The sequence below is a fragment of the Cavia porcellus genome, unplaced genomic scaffold, assembly GCF_034190915.1.
Source record: "Cavia porcellus strain 051 isolate PalLab524CR breed Dunkin Hartley unplaced genomic scaffold, mCavPor4.1 scaffold_21, whole genome shotgun sequence".
Taxonomy (NCBI): domain Eukaryota; kingdom Metazoa; phylum Chordata; class Mammalia; order Rodentia; family Caviidae; genus Cavia; species Cavia porcellus.
Window position 1 is genome coordinate 28,583,932 of NW_026947504.1, and position 20,194 is coordinate 28,604,125.

The 20,194-nt window shown below is 34.9% G+C and overlaps 1 protein-coding gene across 5 annotated transcripts in view; it reads left to right on the top strand.

The window, feature by feature from the left end:
- The window catches only part of Zmym2 (zinc finger MYM-type containing 2), a 111,635-nt gene that overhangs the window by 60,394 nt on the left and 31,047 nt on the right, over window positions 1-20,194 (top strand). For 3 of the 5 annotated variants that reach the window (XM_063232475.1, XM_063232472.1, XM_063232474.1), the window contains 5 exons: window positions 4,398-4,469; window positions 11,307-11,457; window positions 11,995-12,110; window positions 14,789-14,905; window positions 17,207-17,357. In XM_063232475.1, the coding sequence (XP_063088545.1) occupies window positions 4,398-4,469; window positions 11,307-11,457; window positions 11,995-12,110; window positions 14,789-14,905; window positions 17,207-17,357 (607 nt within the window). Of the gene's footprint in view, window positions 1-4,397; window positions 4,470-11,306; window positions 11,458-11,994; window positions 12,111-12,733; window positions 12,823-14,788; window positions 14,906-17,206; window positions 17,358-20,194 lie in introns of those variants that run through there. The other 2 variants (XM_063232476.1, XM_063232473.1) reach the window with 2 other exon arrangements.

Genomic DNA, 20,194 nt, shown 5'->3' on the forward strand with positions numbered 1-20,194 from the left:
AGTCTAGGATTGTGATGCCACCTGCTTTGCTTTTGTTACCTGGGTTTGCTTTTGCTATTTTGGGTCTGTTCTGACTCCACATAAGTTGTAAGATTATTTTCTCTAGCTCTTTGAGAAATAGTATTGGGATTTTGATTGGGGTTGTATTAAATCTGTATGTTGGTTTTGGAAGTTCAAGCAATTGATCATGTTGGTTCTGCCTATCCAGCAAAGAGGATATATTTCTGTTTTCTGATTTCTTGATTTCCTTTTTCAGAGTGATATAATTTTCATTATAGAAGTCTTTCACTTTTTTAGTTAGATTAATACCTAAATTTTTTCAGTGCCATTGTGAATGATACTGTTTTCCTAATTTTTTTTCCAGTGAGTTTATTACTAGTACAGGGGAATGCTGTTGATTTTTTTGTGTTTACTTTGTGTTGCATTACACTGCTGAATTTGTTCTAGGAGTCTTTTGGTGGAAAGTTTTGGGTGTTGTAAGTAAAAAATCATGTCATCTACAAATAACAATATTTTGACTTCGTCCATTCCTATACAAATTCATTCTTTCCCTCCTTCCCTCCCTCTCTGTCTGTCTGTCTTTCTGGTACTAGGAATTGAACTCAGGACTTTGCACTTGCCAGGTAGACACTTGTGCCACTGAGCTATATCCCCAGCACACTGTCTGGTTTTTCTTCTCCGTCTTTCTCTTTCCTGATTGCTTTGGTTAATGTTTTGAATAGGATTGCTCTGGTTGACTGTGTTGAATAGGAATGGTGATAATGGACATCTTTGTCTTGTTCTTGATTTTACAGGGAAGGCTTTCAACTTTTTCCTTAATATGATAGTGGCAGTAGGTTGTTCACAGGCTTTTACTGTGTTGATAATTAGCCTGCTGCTGCTGGGTGTGTATCACTGGTGGTTCAAACCTGTGGGAACATGTTAACCAATATAAGGTCCTTTGCCTCTTTTCAACAGCTTTCACTTGAAATCCATTTCAAAAGTAAGATAGCTGTTATTGCTTCTTTTTGAGTTCTGATTGCATGGATTATTGTTTTTGTCCTTTGATTTTTAAAGTCTGCTAATTCTTTTTGTGTTCAATGTGTTTCTTGTGTATACTGTACCATTGATTTGTGTATCCTGATCTGTTCAGCTAATCTGTTTTTTTGGCGAGTTGAGTCTGTTTACATCGATAGTTATAATTGATGTATGTTGACTTACTGCCATCATTATATTAATTTGCTTTTGCTTTCTTGCTTTCTTTTCCTTATATTTAACTGATGTCCTTGAGCTCAGTATGTAGCCCAAACAGTATGAACTCAAGCAATCTTCTTGCCTCAACCTCCTATACCTGGCTCTGATGTATTCATTTTATTGGACCTTTTGGTATTTTTAGCTCTATCCTCTCCTTTAGGATTTCTCTGAGTTTTGTGGGTGGGTTTTTTTTTTTTTTTCTTTTTTTCTTTTTTTTTTGGAGTATTAGTTTGGTGATCATGAACTTTTTAGGTTTTATCATGGTCATGTCCCAAATAGATCCCCCGAGATCCCTATTTAGCTCTCACTGTCCAAGCCTATCTCCGAAGATTGTCTTACTCTGTTTCTGTGTAGAGTATCCGTCACTTAAGCCCTGAAATGAAACTCTTCTTGGATGTTGGTTTCTTCTTTGATCAAATTGGTCTGTTGGTTTTCACCTCTGTTACCTGTACTGTGGAGAATGCAGGAGCAGGAGCCACATTGGATGAGGTGGCTTAAGTGGTTTTGGATTTCTTCTGGCTCAATGTGGGCTCCAGCAGGAGTTGCCATTGCTGTCAGCAGGGCTATGGAACAAGGTTTCTGGGTCCTCCTGCCTTGGCCTAGGCCCGAGTGTCTTGCCTAATTTAAGATATATTCAGATGTTGTTTCTTTCAGGACAGTTTTTAGCCCTGTCTCCTTTTCTCTTTCTCCAAGGCTCCTAGAACATAAACTTAAATGTTTTGATTAGTCCCGGAAGCCCCGTTCTTTGTCCCATTGCCAAAATCTAGTTTCTCTCCGTTCAAATGGAATACTTTCAATTGTTTTATTTTCTAATTCATTGATTCCTTAAAATTTATTCTTCCTATCCTATATTTCTTTGCTGAAAGTTTATTTTTGTTCATTTTGTTTTTTGAGACAGTATCTCACTGTATAGTTCAGGTTGGCCTTGAACTCAATATGTAGCCCAGGATGGCCTTGAACTTGTGATCCTCTTGCCTCTGCCCTCTTTCCCGAGTGCTGAGACTATAGGCATGCACCACCATGCCCGGCTGAATGTTCCTGTTATTTCATTTGCTTTTAATTGTATTTGCTTCAACTTTGCTTCATTTGTTGAAACATTTTTATGATGATTATTTAAAATCTTTGTCAGGCATGGTGCATGCCTATACTCCTAGTACTCGAGAGGCTGAGGGAGGAGGATTGCTGTGAGTTGGAGGCTAGCCTGGGCTGCAAAGTGAGTTCAAAGCTAGCCTGAACTGCACAGCAAAACCCTGCCTCAGAAACATAGAATAAATAAATTAAAAATTATGTCTTTGTCAGATAATTCTAATTTTGGTGTCTTTTTAAATTATGGTTTTACTTGTTTCAGGCTTAAAATTTTTTTAATTGAATCTTGAACATTTTGGATTTTTATGTTATGAGATTCTTGATCTTTAAAGTTTCTGTATTAGTTAACTTCATTTACAGCCTTCTGGCAAGGAGAGAAAGGCCACACCTCATCACTCTGGCAAGTGGAAGTAGAAGTGTATCCTCTGTGCTTGAGCTCTTGACGTCACTGGAAGGTGGGGGAAATTGTTATTGCTGTGTGGGTGTGGAAATTGTGTCTTCAGGGCTTTGTCTGGTGCCACCCTGGGAGAAGAGAAAGAGTTTCTTACCGCTCCCTATGTAACCTGCACTAACTGCCAAGTGAGTCTACTCTAGGGGCCGTAGAGAAAGTGTTCTTTGTTCTGTTGTTGTTATTATTTCGGTACTGGAGATTGAACCCAAGTTCTTGTTCTGTCTTAGGCTGTCTGTTCCACTACTGAACTGCATCCCCGTGCTACAGTATTTTTTTTTTTTGTTACCACGGATTGAACTCACGACTGCACACTTGCAAGGCAGGCGCTTATGCCGATAAGCTAAATCCCCAGCCCTCAATGCTACAGTATTAAATAAAGTAAAATTTATTTAAAAATCATTTAAAGTAGTGATTATTGAATCCAGGGTTTTTGCACTCAGTTACATCCCCAGCTTTTCAGTTTTTTTTCTTTTTAGTTCAAGGCAAAGTTTTTTTGTTTGTTTGTGGTACCAGGAATTGAACTCAAGACCTTGGGCTTGCCAGACAGGTGCTGTGCCTCTGAGCTGTATCCCCAGCTGTTGAGACAAAGTTTTGCAAGTTGCTCACCCATACTGTGCTGAAACTTGCAGTTCTCCTGCTGCAACTGCCCAGAAGGTTGGGATTGCAGGCCTTTGCTGCCACACTTAATGCATGTCTTTTACTGATTAAGGGATATCATCAGACATGTTTGGAAATCGCGACATGAGGTATTCTAGTGAATGACTTTTTTTTTAGCCTGGCAACTCACTTTATGTTGTGACCTTTTCTTATTTGATTTTTGCCTCTAACTTTTAATTTGGCTGCCTTTGTTGTTTAATCTGTTTTCTCACTGCTTAGTTTCTGGCGTGTACTGATAACATCTAATCAGTAATTTCGATCCTATCATAGGAAACTACAATGCTTATCACTTGCCTTTCAGTAGTGTTTCTCTTCTAGCATAATGTTTTGACTTTGATGACAAGAAGGAAGCATATGTTTTTAAACTTTTCTGTAGGGAGTAAGGATATAAATTTGTATTGTATTAAGTATTGGAAACTCTTACATGCTTTTAGTAGAATTCCCAAGACAACCCATTTTGCAGTTGATAATAATTATAATCTCCAAGATACTTGCTTTGAAATTTCATTAAGGGTCAGCATTTTGAGTGGAGCATTATTTTGAGATAGGGTCTCGCTATGTAGTTCAGGCTGGCATTGGATTCACCATGTAGCCCATTCTGTCCCTAAATTCTTGGTAGTGGTCCCCTCTTAGTCTCCCAAATGCTGGAATTACTGGCATTGCCACCATACTGCGCTTAGTTTAACATGTGTTAAAGCGGGTGTAGAACACACAATCTAAGAGACATGTGAGTGTTTGGTGAGATGAGTCTGTCTCTTAATACCTAACCCCAACTCCATTGTTTCACCACTACATCATTTTTTATGTGGGAAAATTAAAATTATTTGTGTAATTCTTCTGTAAGTTGGACAACAGTGGGGACAGGGCAGATCTGTATTTTTAGTTGAAGCAACTTTTACAGAATGTTCATTTACCTTTCAACCTAGTGGTTATATATATATTTATAAAGTCTTTTAAAATCTTTTTTTAGGTAGGTAGCCATCCAAGCTTCCTGAAGGAGGTTCGAGATCACATGCAGGACTCTTACGTAATGCATCCTGAGGTAAGCAGGAATGTAGGTGGGTGTATGGCCCACTGTAAGCTCTTAGTTTATGGCCCAGAAAGTACTTAGTGGAGGCTTTCAAGCTCTGCTAGTATTTATCTGAAAAAAATCATGTGAATTTTGAGGCATACTAAAATTTATTTTTTTCCTTTTGATTATTGTTGATATACTAGTTATACAAGTATATTAAAATATATCAGATGATGAGTGTTTTATCTCCAAAATATATTTTGATTTTATGAAATTTTGTATATATTTTCTGTCAGTGTACTCATTTGCTTTGAGATATTTATTAACTCTGAAAATTATTTCCAAATGTCGCTTTTTAGTGCCTAGTTTCTTGTACATAGTAGGCATTTAATTATGATTTATAAAAATTGTCGTTTGACTTGGTGGTGCATACCAGTAATCTTGGCTATCCAGGAGATCTAGACAGGAGGGCCACAAGTTCAAGTCCAGCCTGGTCAACTTATCGAGACTCACTTAAAATTGTGGATAAAAAGGGCTCCCATGTATAGAGACTGCCTCGTATCTGATAAGCCAAGCCCAGGTGTTCAATCCCTAGCCACTCCCCCCCCATCCCTCCCTTTTGTGCCTAAGTGGGGAAAGTAAAAATTAAACCTTATTATAAAAGCAAGGTCTTTTGAATATTCTACTGTCTATAATAGGAACTATAGTACAGTGATGCTCACACTAAGGAAATTTATATTGTTAAAATATTACTAGGTTATTCTATGGACTTTATTCACATTTCTCCAATAGTGTCCCTAAGATTGTTTCTTTCCTAGGCTGCAATCCAGGATCATTTCTGTGTCTTGTCCCCCTGTACTGTATCTTCAGCCCTTTTTGTTTCATTTTGCGACATGGTCTTGCTAGTTAACCCAGGCTGACCTCAAACTTGCTTTTGATTCTTTGTCACAGCTTTCCTAACAGCTGTGGTAACAGGCATGTCCCACCCACTTGGCCTTAACTTTATTACTAGCATTCCTTTCACTGTCTTCTGAGCTCCCAATTTCAGAATCATTAGACTTCTTGCTTTATTTATTTATTTATTCTTTTATGACCTCATGCTTGCTAGGCAGGTGCTTATTACTGAGCTAAATCCCCAGCACTTCTTCCTGTTTTGTTCAGTGAGCACGGGTCTATTTAGTTTTTTCCCCCATCTGTGCTCATTTAAATTGGAGAGCTTTTAATTGTTGTACCTTTTTGTTTGTTGATCTTTTCCAGTCATTAACACTACACAGTGTAGTTTTCATGTCAGATGTTTTATCTGTCAAAAAGTTACAGCCATGTCTTTTTATATCTTCTGTTCCTTGCCTAATTATGTTCATTTTTTTCCCACTGTTAATTTTTAAACGCATCAACATCAATATAACGTTGGTACCTCAGTTCACAAATTTAATTCTTCTAAGATGTTGGTTGCAGACTGAATTGGATGAGAACCAAATCAAATTCAGTGGGCAGGTTTGGCGATTTTATGGGATAAAATTTGATTTAATTCTCATCCAATTCAGATGGCAGCCAGGATCATGGAAAGAATCAAGTTTGTGAACTGATATTTTCATAGCTCTCATTTTTAGGTATGTTTCTACAGTTTTTTTTTTGTTTTTTGTTTTTTTTGTCTTGGTTTTATTTTTGTTTTCCCTTTATTAATAAGTAGTGTTTTCTTGTATTTTCTCATGCCTGATAGTTTTAGATTCTGAGTATGTGTGTGTGTGTGTGTGTTTAATCTTTTTGAAATAGGGGTCTCTCTATGCAGTTTAGGTTGGCCTTGAGCTCACTTTGTAGCCTAGGCTGCTGTTGAACTCGAAATGATCCTCCTGCCTCAGCCTCCCAAGTGCTGGGATTATAGGCATTAACCACTATGCCCGGTCTAGATTCTGAGTATTTTGTAATTTATGTTGTTGATTTCTGAGCTTGTTGTTTCACTTTAAATTATGTTGTACATTGTTCTAACTTGAACCTTTTAATCTGTGTAAAAAACTTTTGATAGAGCAGTTTAGTCTAGGGATAGATTATCCCTACTATTACAGTTACAACTTCTGAGTGTACCTGTATCTCTTTCTCTTGCTAACAAAGCCTTCCCTCTCTTGAATAGTAGGAACAGAGTGGTTTTAGCCCTGTATGTGGTTGAGGAATAAGTAATCTTATTCCTGTAGGACTTTGGTTCTTTCTCAGGTCTTAGGTAGTTTCTTATAACACATGCATACTTTGCTAGTCTTCATTCTCAAGAATATTTTAGATAATCCACAGTTTTATGTTTATATGTGCATTTACCTTGGCTCTGTTACTCTACTTTCCACTTCTTTTAAACTTTATCTATTTTCTCAATTCAGCAAAGCTAATCCTGGTTTTGTTTGCTGCTCTTTGCCTCTTCTCCTTCCCCAAACATCCTCCAAGAGATAAGTTTTGGTAACTAAATGACTCACTTTCTTTGTTTTCCTTTTCTTAGTTTTCAACAGAATTTCAAAACCATTGTTTCAGTATTATTTGTCTAATTTTGTCTTTGTCAAAAAGTAAGATGTTGAATCTAGTCCCTGTTAATATATTGTTGCTGGGATAGAAGTCTGGTCTCCTTTAATCTAAATAGCTCCCTAGGTTTTGTCTTTGATAACTGTCACACTTTTGGATACTATTGCAGGCCATTTGGTAGGGAGCTTAACTTAGTTTTCTTGGTTAAGGTGGTTACTGATTGAGTTGACTTGAGTAAAGGCAGTTTTTCCCCTTCCAGATCTGTTAAGCTCTTGGAGGGGATATATTTGAAACTGTGTAAATTTCTTATTCAGTAAATTTTATTCTCACCATTTTTAATGCCCACTGTCAATTAGAAAACTTTAAGTTATAGAAGTACAGAATGTATATTAAAAGAAGACTTACGAACAACAGTAGTGTGATTTTTCTCATAAACAGATCTAATACAATGACATTTTAGGATTTTTATTGCATAAACAAAGTATGTGTTTTGAGTTTATCCCTTATCTTAGTGTAAAAAACAGTATAATGTTGTTGTTACCACTTGCTCTAATCAGGGTTCTTCACAGACTCATTTTCAGAATGTTATGAAATTTTTAGAATACGTATGAATATAGGGAACACTAAGATGGTTTGTTGCCTCTGATCATATTGAAAGAGTTACATTTCAGTGAAAAATTTTTCCCCCACTTACTGTTGGCAATCAAAATTAAGTTAATGCTGTATTGAAGTTGCTAGGAAGTGTGTGCTCTGCATGCTGTACCAGAGAGTCCCATTTTTTCCCTTAGGTTTGCGTCAATGGCTGCATCAGACCATCCTTCTCTCGAGTATCTTCCCGTGTGGTTCACTTGGAAATATATTTAATGACATGTATTTTCTGCCTATAAAAGGGAAAATTTGGGAGGAAATTTCAAACCTTGTGATAGGCTTATTTTTATATTTATGTGGAGTTGTTTGAAATAAAAGTACATCTTTTTTAAATGTGTGGACTGAAAATGAGCCAGTTTGATACACACTTTCCTGTCATATCTATATTTTATTTTACCAATAATCTTGTTTCAATACAGTTGTCACGTTTTTCCATAAAGTTATGTGTAGACTCTCTCCTTATGCTTATACTTTGGTTCTTTTTATTTACTAAGTGCATGTGTGGAGGATGCAAAGAACATTTATATGACTTTTAAATATGATTAATTTGATTGCATATGAAGTGAAGCAAACATTCTTTAGAGCAGCAGTAACTATAAAAACCTGACAGAATGGAAATCTTATTATTGATGACTGCATCTCTCTGATGATACTTTCTCATTCTTCTAGCTATAGAATATTTGTCAACATGGCCCATTTGCTTAAGTTGTTTACTTGATGTCTTCAAACTTTTATGTTTATTTTGTTACTAAAACTAGCACGAGGATCATCATATCCAGTTGGTAGTTTTGGTCAGTTTCAAAATTTTTGATAAGGGGGACAGGGATTTAGCTCAGCAGAGTAAGTGCCTGCCTGGCAAGCACAAGATTGTGAGTACCCCCCCCCCCAAAAAAAAATTCTGACAACAACAGAAATTCATAATTAGGTGATTAAGATTCATTTATACTTGTAAAATGATTCTGCATAGGTGCTGAGAGCTCTTTTATTTTTCATTCCATAATCCTTTTAATGTAGTTACAGATGCCCTTCTGTAACTTTTTAGGATTTTTTTTTAGGATTAATTTGTACAGTGATTCCAAATTTTAAACACATTTGTCTACCAATGTTGTATTGATCTGTTTTCTTTTGTTCTCCTTCTAATAGAAAATTTAAGTCTTCAAACAGACCTCAGAAAACACACAGAAAAGTATTCTTTGTTGTCATTGTATTATTCATAGATTCATAATACCGAGGGGTAATCAAAAAGTATGGTGAATATAGGTGTGTGTGTATGTGTGTGTGTGGTTTGTTTTTAAATCACAGTAAAAAACACATTACCTTTGAATCTCCCTTACTTTGAACACTCATCCCATTGTTCTTGCCACTTTCTGAAATAATTCTGCAATGTCTTTATGAGAAGTGATTAAAAAAAATACATTGGATGCTGCTAATGAGTGCCATATAACAGAGAGTCTGGCTCTTGAAAACATTACTACAAGGTATCTTCATCCATCTTACTCTCTGAATCTGGCACCTACCAACTTGTTTCTCTCCCCAGAGTCAAAATGGCCATGAAAGGTAAATGTTTTGAATTGATTCAGGGCACGGACAGAGTCACAGTACTACAATTAAAGACACTCAACAAAGACGTGTTAGAAAGTGGCAAGAATGATGGGTTAAGTATGTTTGAAGTGAGAATATTTTGACGTGGATTAGTTCACTGTAATAAACATACTATTTTTTTTGTCTTTTTCCTTTTTATCGGTACCGGGAATTGAACTCAATGACTGCCTGCTTGCAAGGCAGGTGCTTATGCCGCTGAGCTTTTCCCCAGCCCCCAAGCATACTATTTTTTAAAATCAGATCTCATAGATACAATACATTTACAGCCATTCTTGACTGTTTGTAGTCACCATTCCTTTGCTGTCTCTTGATAAGTATTTGCTTTTGAGACTTATCAGATAATTGATTGCCACCTTTGAAAGTAGTTTATTCATCTTTTGTGAAGCAAATGAGGAAAAAACAATGTGGGTGATTGTCTTACTGTACCAGCATGATTGTCATATACTCCTGGCACATAAACAGCTGTCTTTTCTCGTAACTGTTCTGTTTGTTCTATGATGAGAAAATATTTTCTACTTTTGATGTTGATGGATTGTTACTTGTGGATTTTTTGGTTTGGTTTTATTATTTCTTGATTTTGGTGCTATATGTTCTACTACTGAGCTATAATACTCCTTTCCCTATTCGTTGTTATGTTTTCTAACCTTTAATTTACTGTGTTCATTTAGTGAAACCTCATACTATCTGTGAAATTTTTCTGTGTAGTTTGTCTGTTTCATGTGTTTATTTTTGGGCTACTCTATGGCAGTGGTGGCAAACCTTTTAGAGACTGAGTGCCCAACCTGTAACCCAAAACCCACTTACTTATTGCAGAGTGTCAGCATCAAAATTAAACCTGAATCTTGAGGTTTTAGTTCAGAAAAGGCAATTGTTAGCCAGTGCTCGGCTGCTGGGGTGATGTGCCTCCATGCTGAAGAGGGCTCTGCCTGCCCACTGTGCCACGTGTGCCACAGGTTCCCATGCACAGGTGTGTGGTGTCTTGTTGCTCACCATGCATCCATGGAATATGTTTGGGTCTTCTTACATTCTCATGTTGCACCTGATGCTCTTGTTCATGAAGGTGGAATTAAGAACATCACTATTAGGTGGAACGTGGCTGACATCTGTAACTATTCAGAGAGGGGTCAAATATAAATTGTTCTTAAAGAAGTCTCATGTTTTGATTTCTGATTGTGATTATGAAGTTAATTTTTTATAGAAGCACAGCAAGCAGTTCATCTGAATTGTGTTTTTGTAAGACTATTTCAGTGGTAATGCTTTTTTCCTAATAACTTGTTCAAGTACCCCTTTTGTTGTTAATTGTGTAATCTTTATCTCACTTTCTTAAGGTACCTTCCTGTTGGCAAATATTCACCCCATTGCAGGAACATTTATTATAATTACTAATTTGTACTATAGTCTACTAATCACTAACTTTTAGGTAATAATCAGAAGTCATTTTATTTTAAAACTTCGGTAATTTATTGTGATTGCATAAGGTTTTCAAATGTTGTAGAATAGTAAATTGTTGTTTTAAACAGAAGTCTAAAAATGTTTTTGAACCATAGCAGCTCAATGGAAGAAGTGTTAGAAATCTTCAGACTCCTTATTCAGTATACTTTTGATTATTAAGGCTTTTTATTTTTAAAAAAATTTTGAGACAGGATAGCACTATGCAGTTCAGGCTGGGCTTGAACTCATACTGTGCAGCCCAGGCTGGCCTTGGACTCACAGCAGTCCTGGGTGCTGGAATTACATGCGTGGGCCACCATTCCGGGTTTCAGGCTTATATTTCATACTCCATTTAATTTCTTCCATCAAAAGACAAAGAAATATGTCCTCACTGTAAGTGAAACAACATTGTGCCTTTCTTAGATTTTTAGTTTCTACTTAACATATATGTAGGTATTCTGTTATTTAATAGAGAAAAACATTTTTGAAAAATTAGCGTATGGTGTAACTTGACGTTAATTTAGCAGATGTTGCAACTAATAGTTTATGTATAGATGAAGATTTCTGACTCTAAAACTGATTAGAGATTAACAGAATTGTTTTGCAGAAACAAAAGATAATAAAAATGGGTATTTTCTAACTCAATTATGATTTTGTTAATTATCTTTATGTTTCAAATTTTAGAAATATGGGAAACTGACAACTTGTACTGGCTGCCGAACACAGTGCAGGTTTTTTGATATGACTCAGTGTATAGGTCCCAATGGATATATGGAGCCATATTGTTCAACTGCTTGCATGAATAGTCACAAGACAAAATATGCAAAATCACAAAGTAAGTTTCAGATATTTGGACAGTTAAAAAATCTTAATAACATAGATATTTCAGAAATCGTCACTCTGATTTTAAGTTATTGATGTTCTCTCCATGTATGTTCTTACTTAAAATTGGTCCATTCAGAATTTTACCTAAAACAGTTTTTCATGTATCCACACATATTTTAGTGACAAAGCACTTGAGTTGTTTTTTGTGTTACCTTTTTTTTTTTTTTAACCTTTACTGTAGACTGGACCCAGGGCCTTTATGCTCATGCTGCATCCTCAGCTTGGCTTTTGTTTTGTTTTTGAGACAGGGTCTTGACATATTGCCCAGGTTTGATCTCCAACTTATGTGTAAGCCCCTACTTCATCCTCCCAAGTGCTGGGATTCTCAGCAGCAGTGTGTTTTATAAGTATCTTCTTGACTATTTAGAAGCACAGGTAGTGAACGAGTTTATAGAAAGTTTCATTTTAAAAAAGCTCAACAGTCAAGATTTTACAAAACAACTTTCGTTACTTATATGAAATCAGATATATACCTTTTCTCTCCTAGGTTTGGGAATCATTTGCCATTTTTGTAAGCGAAACTCTTTACCTCAGTACCAAGCCACAATGCCTGATGGAAAACTGTATAATTTTTGCAATTCCAGTTGTGTTGCTAAGTTTCAGGTTTGTTGTTTATTTTGTGTAATCCTCATTCCCAGTGGAATATGCTTGATCTTTGTCAAATCTATTAATTTTGTGCATAGTTTAATGGAAGGTCACATTGGAGGGTGGAGACCTAGAGTGAGTCACAGAAGACCTCTTCACTTCTCTATGTTAGCACAGATTATACAGTTGGCGTTTGTTTTCATGATACAGTTGTGAGAGAAAATACATAATATAGTTTAATATAGTTGAAATCATTGCTTGATACGTAGTATTTTCCTAGTATATGGAGTAAAATCTGAATCTGAAAGGAAACTCTTCTTTATGAATAATAAATGAAATAAATTTAGCTTGGAAATCCTGAGTAAACTTAGAAATGAGCCAGTAAGAAAGGGGATGAAGCTTATAGTAGGCTTTTACTAAATATAGGATTAATTTTAGGGAAACGTTTTTCATTTTGTTAAATGTAATGCACTTTTCTAACATACTTCTTCAAAGTTGAAGTGTAGATACTCTCAAAAGATAGTGTTACTGGAGTGTTCAAATATAACCTAGTTGACCACTAGGAAGGAGTAGTTTAGAGGGGATTCAAGCATTAGTTAGGTAGTAATAGTAGGTTTACCTGTTGTGTGTGAAAATTTCAGGGTATTGCCCAAAGATTCAAACCAAGTGTGCATAAAGCCATGCTTCATGAGTTAATTCATCCAGGTACTGTGCTTCTACTTTGTTCCAGGTACTGTGCCTTATGTTAATTTATTTAAACTGAAAATATAGTTTCTTAAGTATGATACAGTAGTTATTGCAACAGTTATGGCATTTAAATTTAGGTTGTTTTGAATTTAGGCAAGCAAGTGTTGTTTTTAAGTTATTGCCTCACTGAATTTAGAAGGTAAACCGCATGTGCAAGACTAAATTTTTATTTTAGAAGTTGAGATCATAGCCAACCATGGATACATTTTTACTGGTAAATGTTGTTTCTGCCTCATTGGATTTTCTTAAACTAGAAGTTAAGAGATAAAGATAGTTTTAAGAGAGGAAGACAGTGTTGATGATATGCTCCTTGCCAGATGTTAAATTATCTTTATTTCTTTTTGATTTTGTTAGGTACTGAACTGGTAATTATTGAAATTGGTAGTGCTCTTTATTTGATGGGCCCCTGCCTGAATTGTATATTTTAAAGAAATACTACTGAATTTAGGCTCTTGATTTTTGAGGAATCCATCCAGATACACCTGCGGGCAGCATTGTCCCTGCCTGCATATGAAACCAAATTGACCCATCAGGCCACAATTTTTTTATTTTAAAGCAGATCATATATTTTGAACATAGTCCATTATTGTGAAAAAAAAATAGTGAACTTTTAATCTGGGTTAATATTTTGAAAACTCTAAGGGCAATGTTTTTATGTTTAAAAATAATTCATCTGATAATATGAATATTAGCTTTTGTTTTTTTTTTACTTTTTATTTTAAAAGTAAGATGGTAAGATTTTATTCTTAGTCTGTTTCAGCTGCTGCCACAAAATACTTTAGAATGTTTTTTAGAATGTTTTAAAGAAGTAAACTTAGAAGGCAGGTTTGCCTTCTAAAACAACAGAAATTTATATTCTTCGTAGTCCAGGATAGGAGCTTCCAGCAGCCTTATTCCTCAGTGAGGACCTTTTATAAAGGTACTAAATAGATCTGGAAGGTGGCCCAAAGACCCTGTCTTTAAATATGCAGCACCTTGGGGGTTAGGATTTCAGTGTAGCAAATTTTGGGATACACATTCAGACCAAAACATAGTCCATTATTGTGGAAAAAAAAATAGTGAACTTTTAATCTGGGTTAATATTTTGAAAACTCTAAGGGCAGTGTTTTTATGTTTAAAAATAATTCATCTGATAATATGAATGTTGTGTTGTATGGCATATATGGATAATTAAAAAATAATAAAGATTCCTTTCTTCTTTCACCAAACCTCAATAATTTACTTTTATTAGCTAATTCATAAATTCAGAAGGTTATACTTAACATGTATGTTTAATGTGTTTGTGGTTCAAAAGAATGAAAAATACCATTGTACTCACCATTTGTATTAAGAATTAGGGAAAAAACCTTTTAAGATCCAATTATGGTTATATCCTGTCTTACTCTATAAATTATTTTAACTTTTAAAAAATGTAATAAAAATCAACAAATTCTTGGTATGAATATTTATCTGTAAGTTTTTTTTCTAACCTTGAAGAAATTAATTCTTAAAAGTGATAAGCTGTTTTCACTGATGAACTTCACATGAAAATTATAGCAGTGATACAGTGAAACAAACCATTAGTTGGATACTTGATAGTTATTGGAGGAGCAGTAGAACCTAGATTTTATGTTTTCTGTCTTTTTTTTTTTTTTTTGGCTAATTCAGAATTTTGGCAACTAATCTCACCATTATTGAATTACATTTTCTAGTGGAAAAAAACATTCTGTATTTTTTCCTTTTCCATATTTATTTTAGTGGAATAATAATCCTTTGACTAATGCAACAAAATATACTTAATCTTATAAAACTAAAAGCATATTAATATTATTTTTAGAGATAAAATTGTGTTGGAAAAAGTATTAATGAAGATGTGTACTAGTTTCTGTACATAGGGACAATTTTAGAGCGTTTACAACTAAAAATTCTACAGTACTGTCAGGCTCAGTATATTTTGTTCTTTATTTTAGGCTCTAAGCATGCAGTCATCTCCAAATGGTCCATTTGTAGCACCAAGTGATATTCAGTTGAAATGCAACTACTGCAAAAATTCCTTTTGTTCAAAACCAGAAATCCTGGAATGGGAGGCAAGTCGTTTTTCTTATTATCTAGTACTAAAATGAAAATCTGGTTTTAAAAGAACTTGTAGTTCCATCTGGAAACCTATTTTTTAGTAAGGAAGAAAGAATTCTTAAGGTTTTAAAGTTGACTGACTTACGGGAGATTAGATCAGAGTCTGTTTCTTTTGAGGTTGACAAGAAATTCTTCAAGTCACAGTCACTATAATACGTTACATTCCTAATAGAGTACACAATGTAATTTTGTTTAGCTACATACCTGAAGTGACTGTACATTGTTTTCCATTTTTCTCTGTCTTCATAGATATGTGTCCTATAATATCTTTGTGTCATTTACTCCTGTAAAAATTAGAATTTGTTAGTCATATGCCACATGGTTCTGTTTTCTGTCTTTCTTCTTCTTCTTCTTCTTCTTTTTTTTTTTTTTTTTAACATTTTATAGTTTTGTTTTAGTAAAAGAAAAGAGGGATGCCAAGGATTTAGCTCATCGGCATAAGCGCCTGCCTTCCAAGCGTGAGGTCGTGAGTTCAATCCCTGGAATAGAGGGCTATGAATCCTAATATATTAGGTTTATTTTCTTACCTTTACTAGATTACTAATTTACTTTCCCATGTATTTTGTAGTCTTAGCAAGTCTGAACCATGTCCTTCGGTTTCCGTAAGGGAGGGGTGGCAATGGATGGATAGGTAGAGAAGGTGGCCCTGCTGTCGTTGTTTTCTTGAGGTGTTCATCTTTAGTCATTCTTTCTTTGCACTTTTTTGAAGGCAGGATGGTATGGGAGGTATGATAAAATGGTGCACAGCCTGTTAGAAGTAACAGGCTGCTCTTAAGCAAAATTTTATTGGTAACTGTTGGCACTTCAATCAGTATCTGGGTCCTAGAGGACAAGTGCTTCCCTGAAAGTGAACCACATGATTTCTAAAATACTTAGAAATCTGAAATTTTGTTATCTTAATGGCAGGAAAGTATTTTAGTTTATTATTTTATTTGGTGCTATCTCTAGAGCATTTAAATGTGTTTGTCTAAGACTCTTGTTGGTATTCAGGGATGAGTTTTGCTAACTTAATATTTTCTTTAAATGACAGTAAAGATGATTGCCAAAGAATAGTGAATAAGGACCTAAAAATGGAATAAAGAGCCTGGCGTGGTGGTGCAAGCCTGTAATGCCAGCTCTTGGCTGAGTGGGGAGGATTGTTGCAAGTTTGAGACTAGCCTGGGCTACAAAGTGAGCCTCAGGGCACCCTGAACTGCATAGTGAGACCCTGTCTCAAAGACAGTCCATTACAAAGCATATAGAATAATACTACCTAAGAAGTAACTGTACAAACTGAATTTTAATAAAGTTCTTTCCACATGTCAGAGTCAGTGTTACTGAACTTTTGCAGTCATTGTATTGCTAAGTGGTGGTTAACTGTATTAAACAATTAGACTGTTAGGTGAGTTGAACTTTCTTGAACTTCAGGAAAATGATAGTTCAGGGCCGTTTTGTTACTCTATGGATGGCAGTTTCTTTGTTGCCCTTTTTCCCTCTTGTAAGTTATATACTCATTGGGACAATTTCAGCTGATGATTGCCTTAACTGCCGAGTTGATTACTAGACTCTTTCATTCGAACCTTATTTTGATCTTCATATCTTTGTTAAGCATGAGGCAAATGATTTAAACTCAGTCTGTATTTTTCTTCAGTGTCAAGGAAGAAGAGCTAACTTAGAAGGTTTACATTGTTGGTAACTGCATGGCTAAATATTTGGAAAGTAGTTCTGGACCAAAAAAATACTAAATACGTTCCCTTTAAGGGATACAACTCAGTCTTAAGTTTCTAATCACACAGTGTGATAGCACTAAAGTTAATATCTAGCTAAGATAGATCTTTTACTACACAATTAGGATGTGCTAGAAAGGTGATTGAATCTACTTGCCACCACTCAACAATTTTTAACTGAAAATGATATGAGTGTCATAATCCTTGTCTTTCTGTAGTTTATACATATGATATCTTCCATTGTTTCTTTGCCATTTCTCCAATTTTATTAGCATTGTCAGACTACCTTCTTATTTTAGTGATATTTTCACTCTTCACTGAGTAATTTTAGAGTGGTTATTGGTTGTTGAATGATGTGGAACCATGTTTGTAAAACTTAGCAGTGAACTGGTTAAATTAGGTGTCTTATAGCAAAAGTATCCCCCATGATCCTGATAATTAAATAGAGAAATGATTTAATCTGTGTTTATAAAAGTGGCTTGTTTACTTCTTAAACTTGTTCTTAAGGTGGTTGTCAAATACTTACCAAGGTTCCCATTGTGCATTTAGAACAAAGTGCATCAGTTCTGCAGCAAAACTTGTTCAGATGACTATAAGAAGCTGCATTGCATAGTTACATATTGCGAATACTGTCAAGAGGAGAAGACTCTTCATGAAACAGTAAATTTCTCTGGCGTTAAGAGACCTTTCTGTAGTGAAGGCAAGTGTATATACTTGTGTTCATAACTTTTATTGATATTTAATGTGTTTTGCCAAAATACTTTGAAAATATGAGTAGCTGCACAATTTTTAATGTAGCTGACCAATATTGAGTTCACTTTTCTACTGACTTGCTTTGTTATTTTATATGTATTTGTAGACGTCTGGACCTCAAAAGTTTTATCTTTAAGAATTTAATAACAAGTTTTTCCATTATAAGGAAGTTTTGAAAATAAAAGTTTCATTATACCATTAATGTTACATTGTGACTCGAATATAGGTTTTTCAAGTCAGTTAGAATTTTTTTACATTAGCCTCTTTTTCCCTGTCTGATTACTACCTATCCTGCAAAGGTTTTCAGTATTTAGATTAAACCTCCCTAGTCTGAAAATGTGAAACCTGAAATTTTGAGTGCTAACATTTTTAAGTGTTTCTGATTTTGATTTTTTCAGATAAGGGGAGTTCAGTCAGTAATTAGTCTATTTGACTATTCCAAAAACCTGAAATTCTTCTGGTCCCAAACACAGATAGTAACAGTCCTACACTGGAAAATTTAGGTTGTATGTGTGATATGTCTGAAAACACTGGGCTGCGTTCTAAGGAAGAAATCCAAGAATTTCCCTTTTCCTCATTCATGCTTTGTGCTGCTCTGCTGCCACACAGCAGATTATAGACATGGACACTAGTTCTAAAGCTACATCTAGTTTGCAGCCAAAATTATAGCTTATATGATTTCGGAGCTCTTATCATTGTTAGTATTTCCCAATCAGTGTCACATTGTTAGTCTGCGCTGACTTTCACATTCTGGTTTTTGGCCTGTGTCCTGGTGCTCTCAGTTTTCTTTTTACCTGCTCTCTTAATTTATTTTCCAATGTTTCCCCCCACCCCCTCACTTGGGTCTGCGTTTTTCTAAGGATTTCTCCTGTTAGTTTGGGAAAAGAGACAGTTGGGAAATCCTAAATGCTGGCAGTAGGAAATGACAATAAAACTAAAATATTTCTCAGTCCATTCAGTAGCATCTCTGTTTATATCTTTTACCCATTATCATGTAATACTATTCTGTATGTAAAAAAGTATATGTTATTAAACATGGTTTTCCTAGTTAGATTAAATAATACATTTCACTAGTAATAATAGTTAAACATTGATTCACTGTTGAGAACAAAGCTATTATGAAAATAATAAATACTAAAATGTTAGAATAATTCTAAATCAGTCTTTTTACACCTGAGTTTTTATACAGAAACAGTCTTCTTGATTTCAGAGTCTTACTACCTTTCAGTACAAAGGCATTGATGTAATTGTACATATGTCAGTGATGTGAAATACTTACCTCTGTAAATTTTGCTAACATAAATGTAGAGCAGCAAATAGAAAATTGACACTTAATATCATTTTCAGCTAGAAGATCTTAAACATTTAGATGAATAATAAAAAGCTTCTGTAATCCCAGTACACGGTAGGCTGAGGCAGGAGGATCATTGCAAGTTTAACACCAGCCTGGGTACAAAATGAGCTGAAAGCCAGCTTGAACTGTATAATGAGACCCTGTCTCAAAAAAAAAAAAAAAAAAAAAAAGTAAACTAAAAATAATAATCATAAAAAGCTTAAAAGGCTGTATATTTTTTACCTGACAACATATATTTTGCTTTTCTCCACCTAATTTTTTTTATTGGAACTTATCAGAAATAACAAAGCAAAACAACAACTACAAAAGAAATAACATATACGTAGTATCACTATCAAATCTAGTTAAAGTTAATAAAGGTAAAATCGCTGAAAAAATTTTAAGTATAGTTAAAGATGGCAAAGTCAACAGCACAATACAATTGCAGTTCATGTTTACATATAGGAAAGATAACTTAAAACTAGGTTATACAGATGGAGTCAGTGGTAGAGGTAGATACAATTTGGACTTAGTACTAAGGAATGGATAAAATTTCAGTAGTTTGATCTGAGGAGAAGGTAGGTCATTCTACTTGGAAGGTATGACATAAGTAAAAGTAGGGAAGATTGTTTAAATCTCCAGAGACATTATGGAGAATGTATTTGGTTGGTAAAAACACTTTATATTTGAAAAGAAGTATTTTGTCGTTAAGTGAATAGACAGTATTTTCACTGGACAAGTCTGTAAACCACTTTTACTTCCAAAAAGGAGCCACATAGGGTGACACAGAGAGAGATAAGCTACAAAATTTGGCTAAAATACCTACTGAGCTGAACAGATCTGTGAATTTACTCAGAGCCTGTCAGTTGGCAGTATTCATATCTATTAAAATCCTTATTAGCTGAGGGTGGTGGCACATGCCTGTAATCCCAGCACTCCAGAGGCTGAGGCAGGAGAAGGATCACTTCAGGTTCAAGGCAGGCTGAATTGCGTAGAGCAACCCTATCTCAATCAGACTAGTCCTTATTAGTGACGTACTTAGATAATTAAAATACTATTTAAACAGAGCAGATGGAATGCCATCATTCTGAGATAGTACTAGGTTTCACAGTCTTTTATTTATTTTTGTGGGGAAGGTGTATTACCAGAAATCAAACTCGGGGCCTCACACATGCCAGGCAGGTGCAGTACCACTGAGCTATATCCCCATTCGCTGTCAATGTCTCTTAAAGCATTATTTGGACCCACACATGTGATAAGGTATTTTCTATATGGTAGGTTCGTATTCTGTATCAGTTTTTATAGGTTAGTGCTGATCTACAGTAGATTTAGTTTTGATCAAGAAAGAAAGAGAACTTTTTATGTAACTTCCTCACTTTCTAAAACTAATAATCTGTTAAATTTACATACTATCTTAGCTCACAATTTTTAAAAAATCTGTTTAACATTTA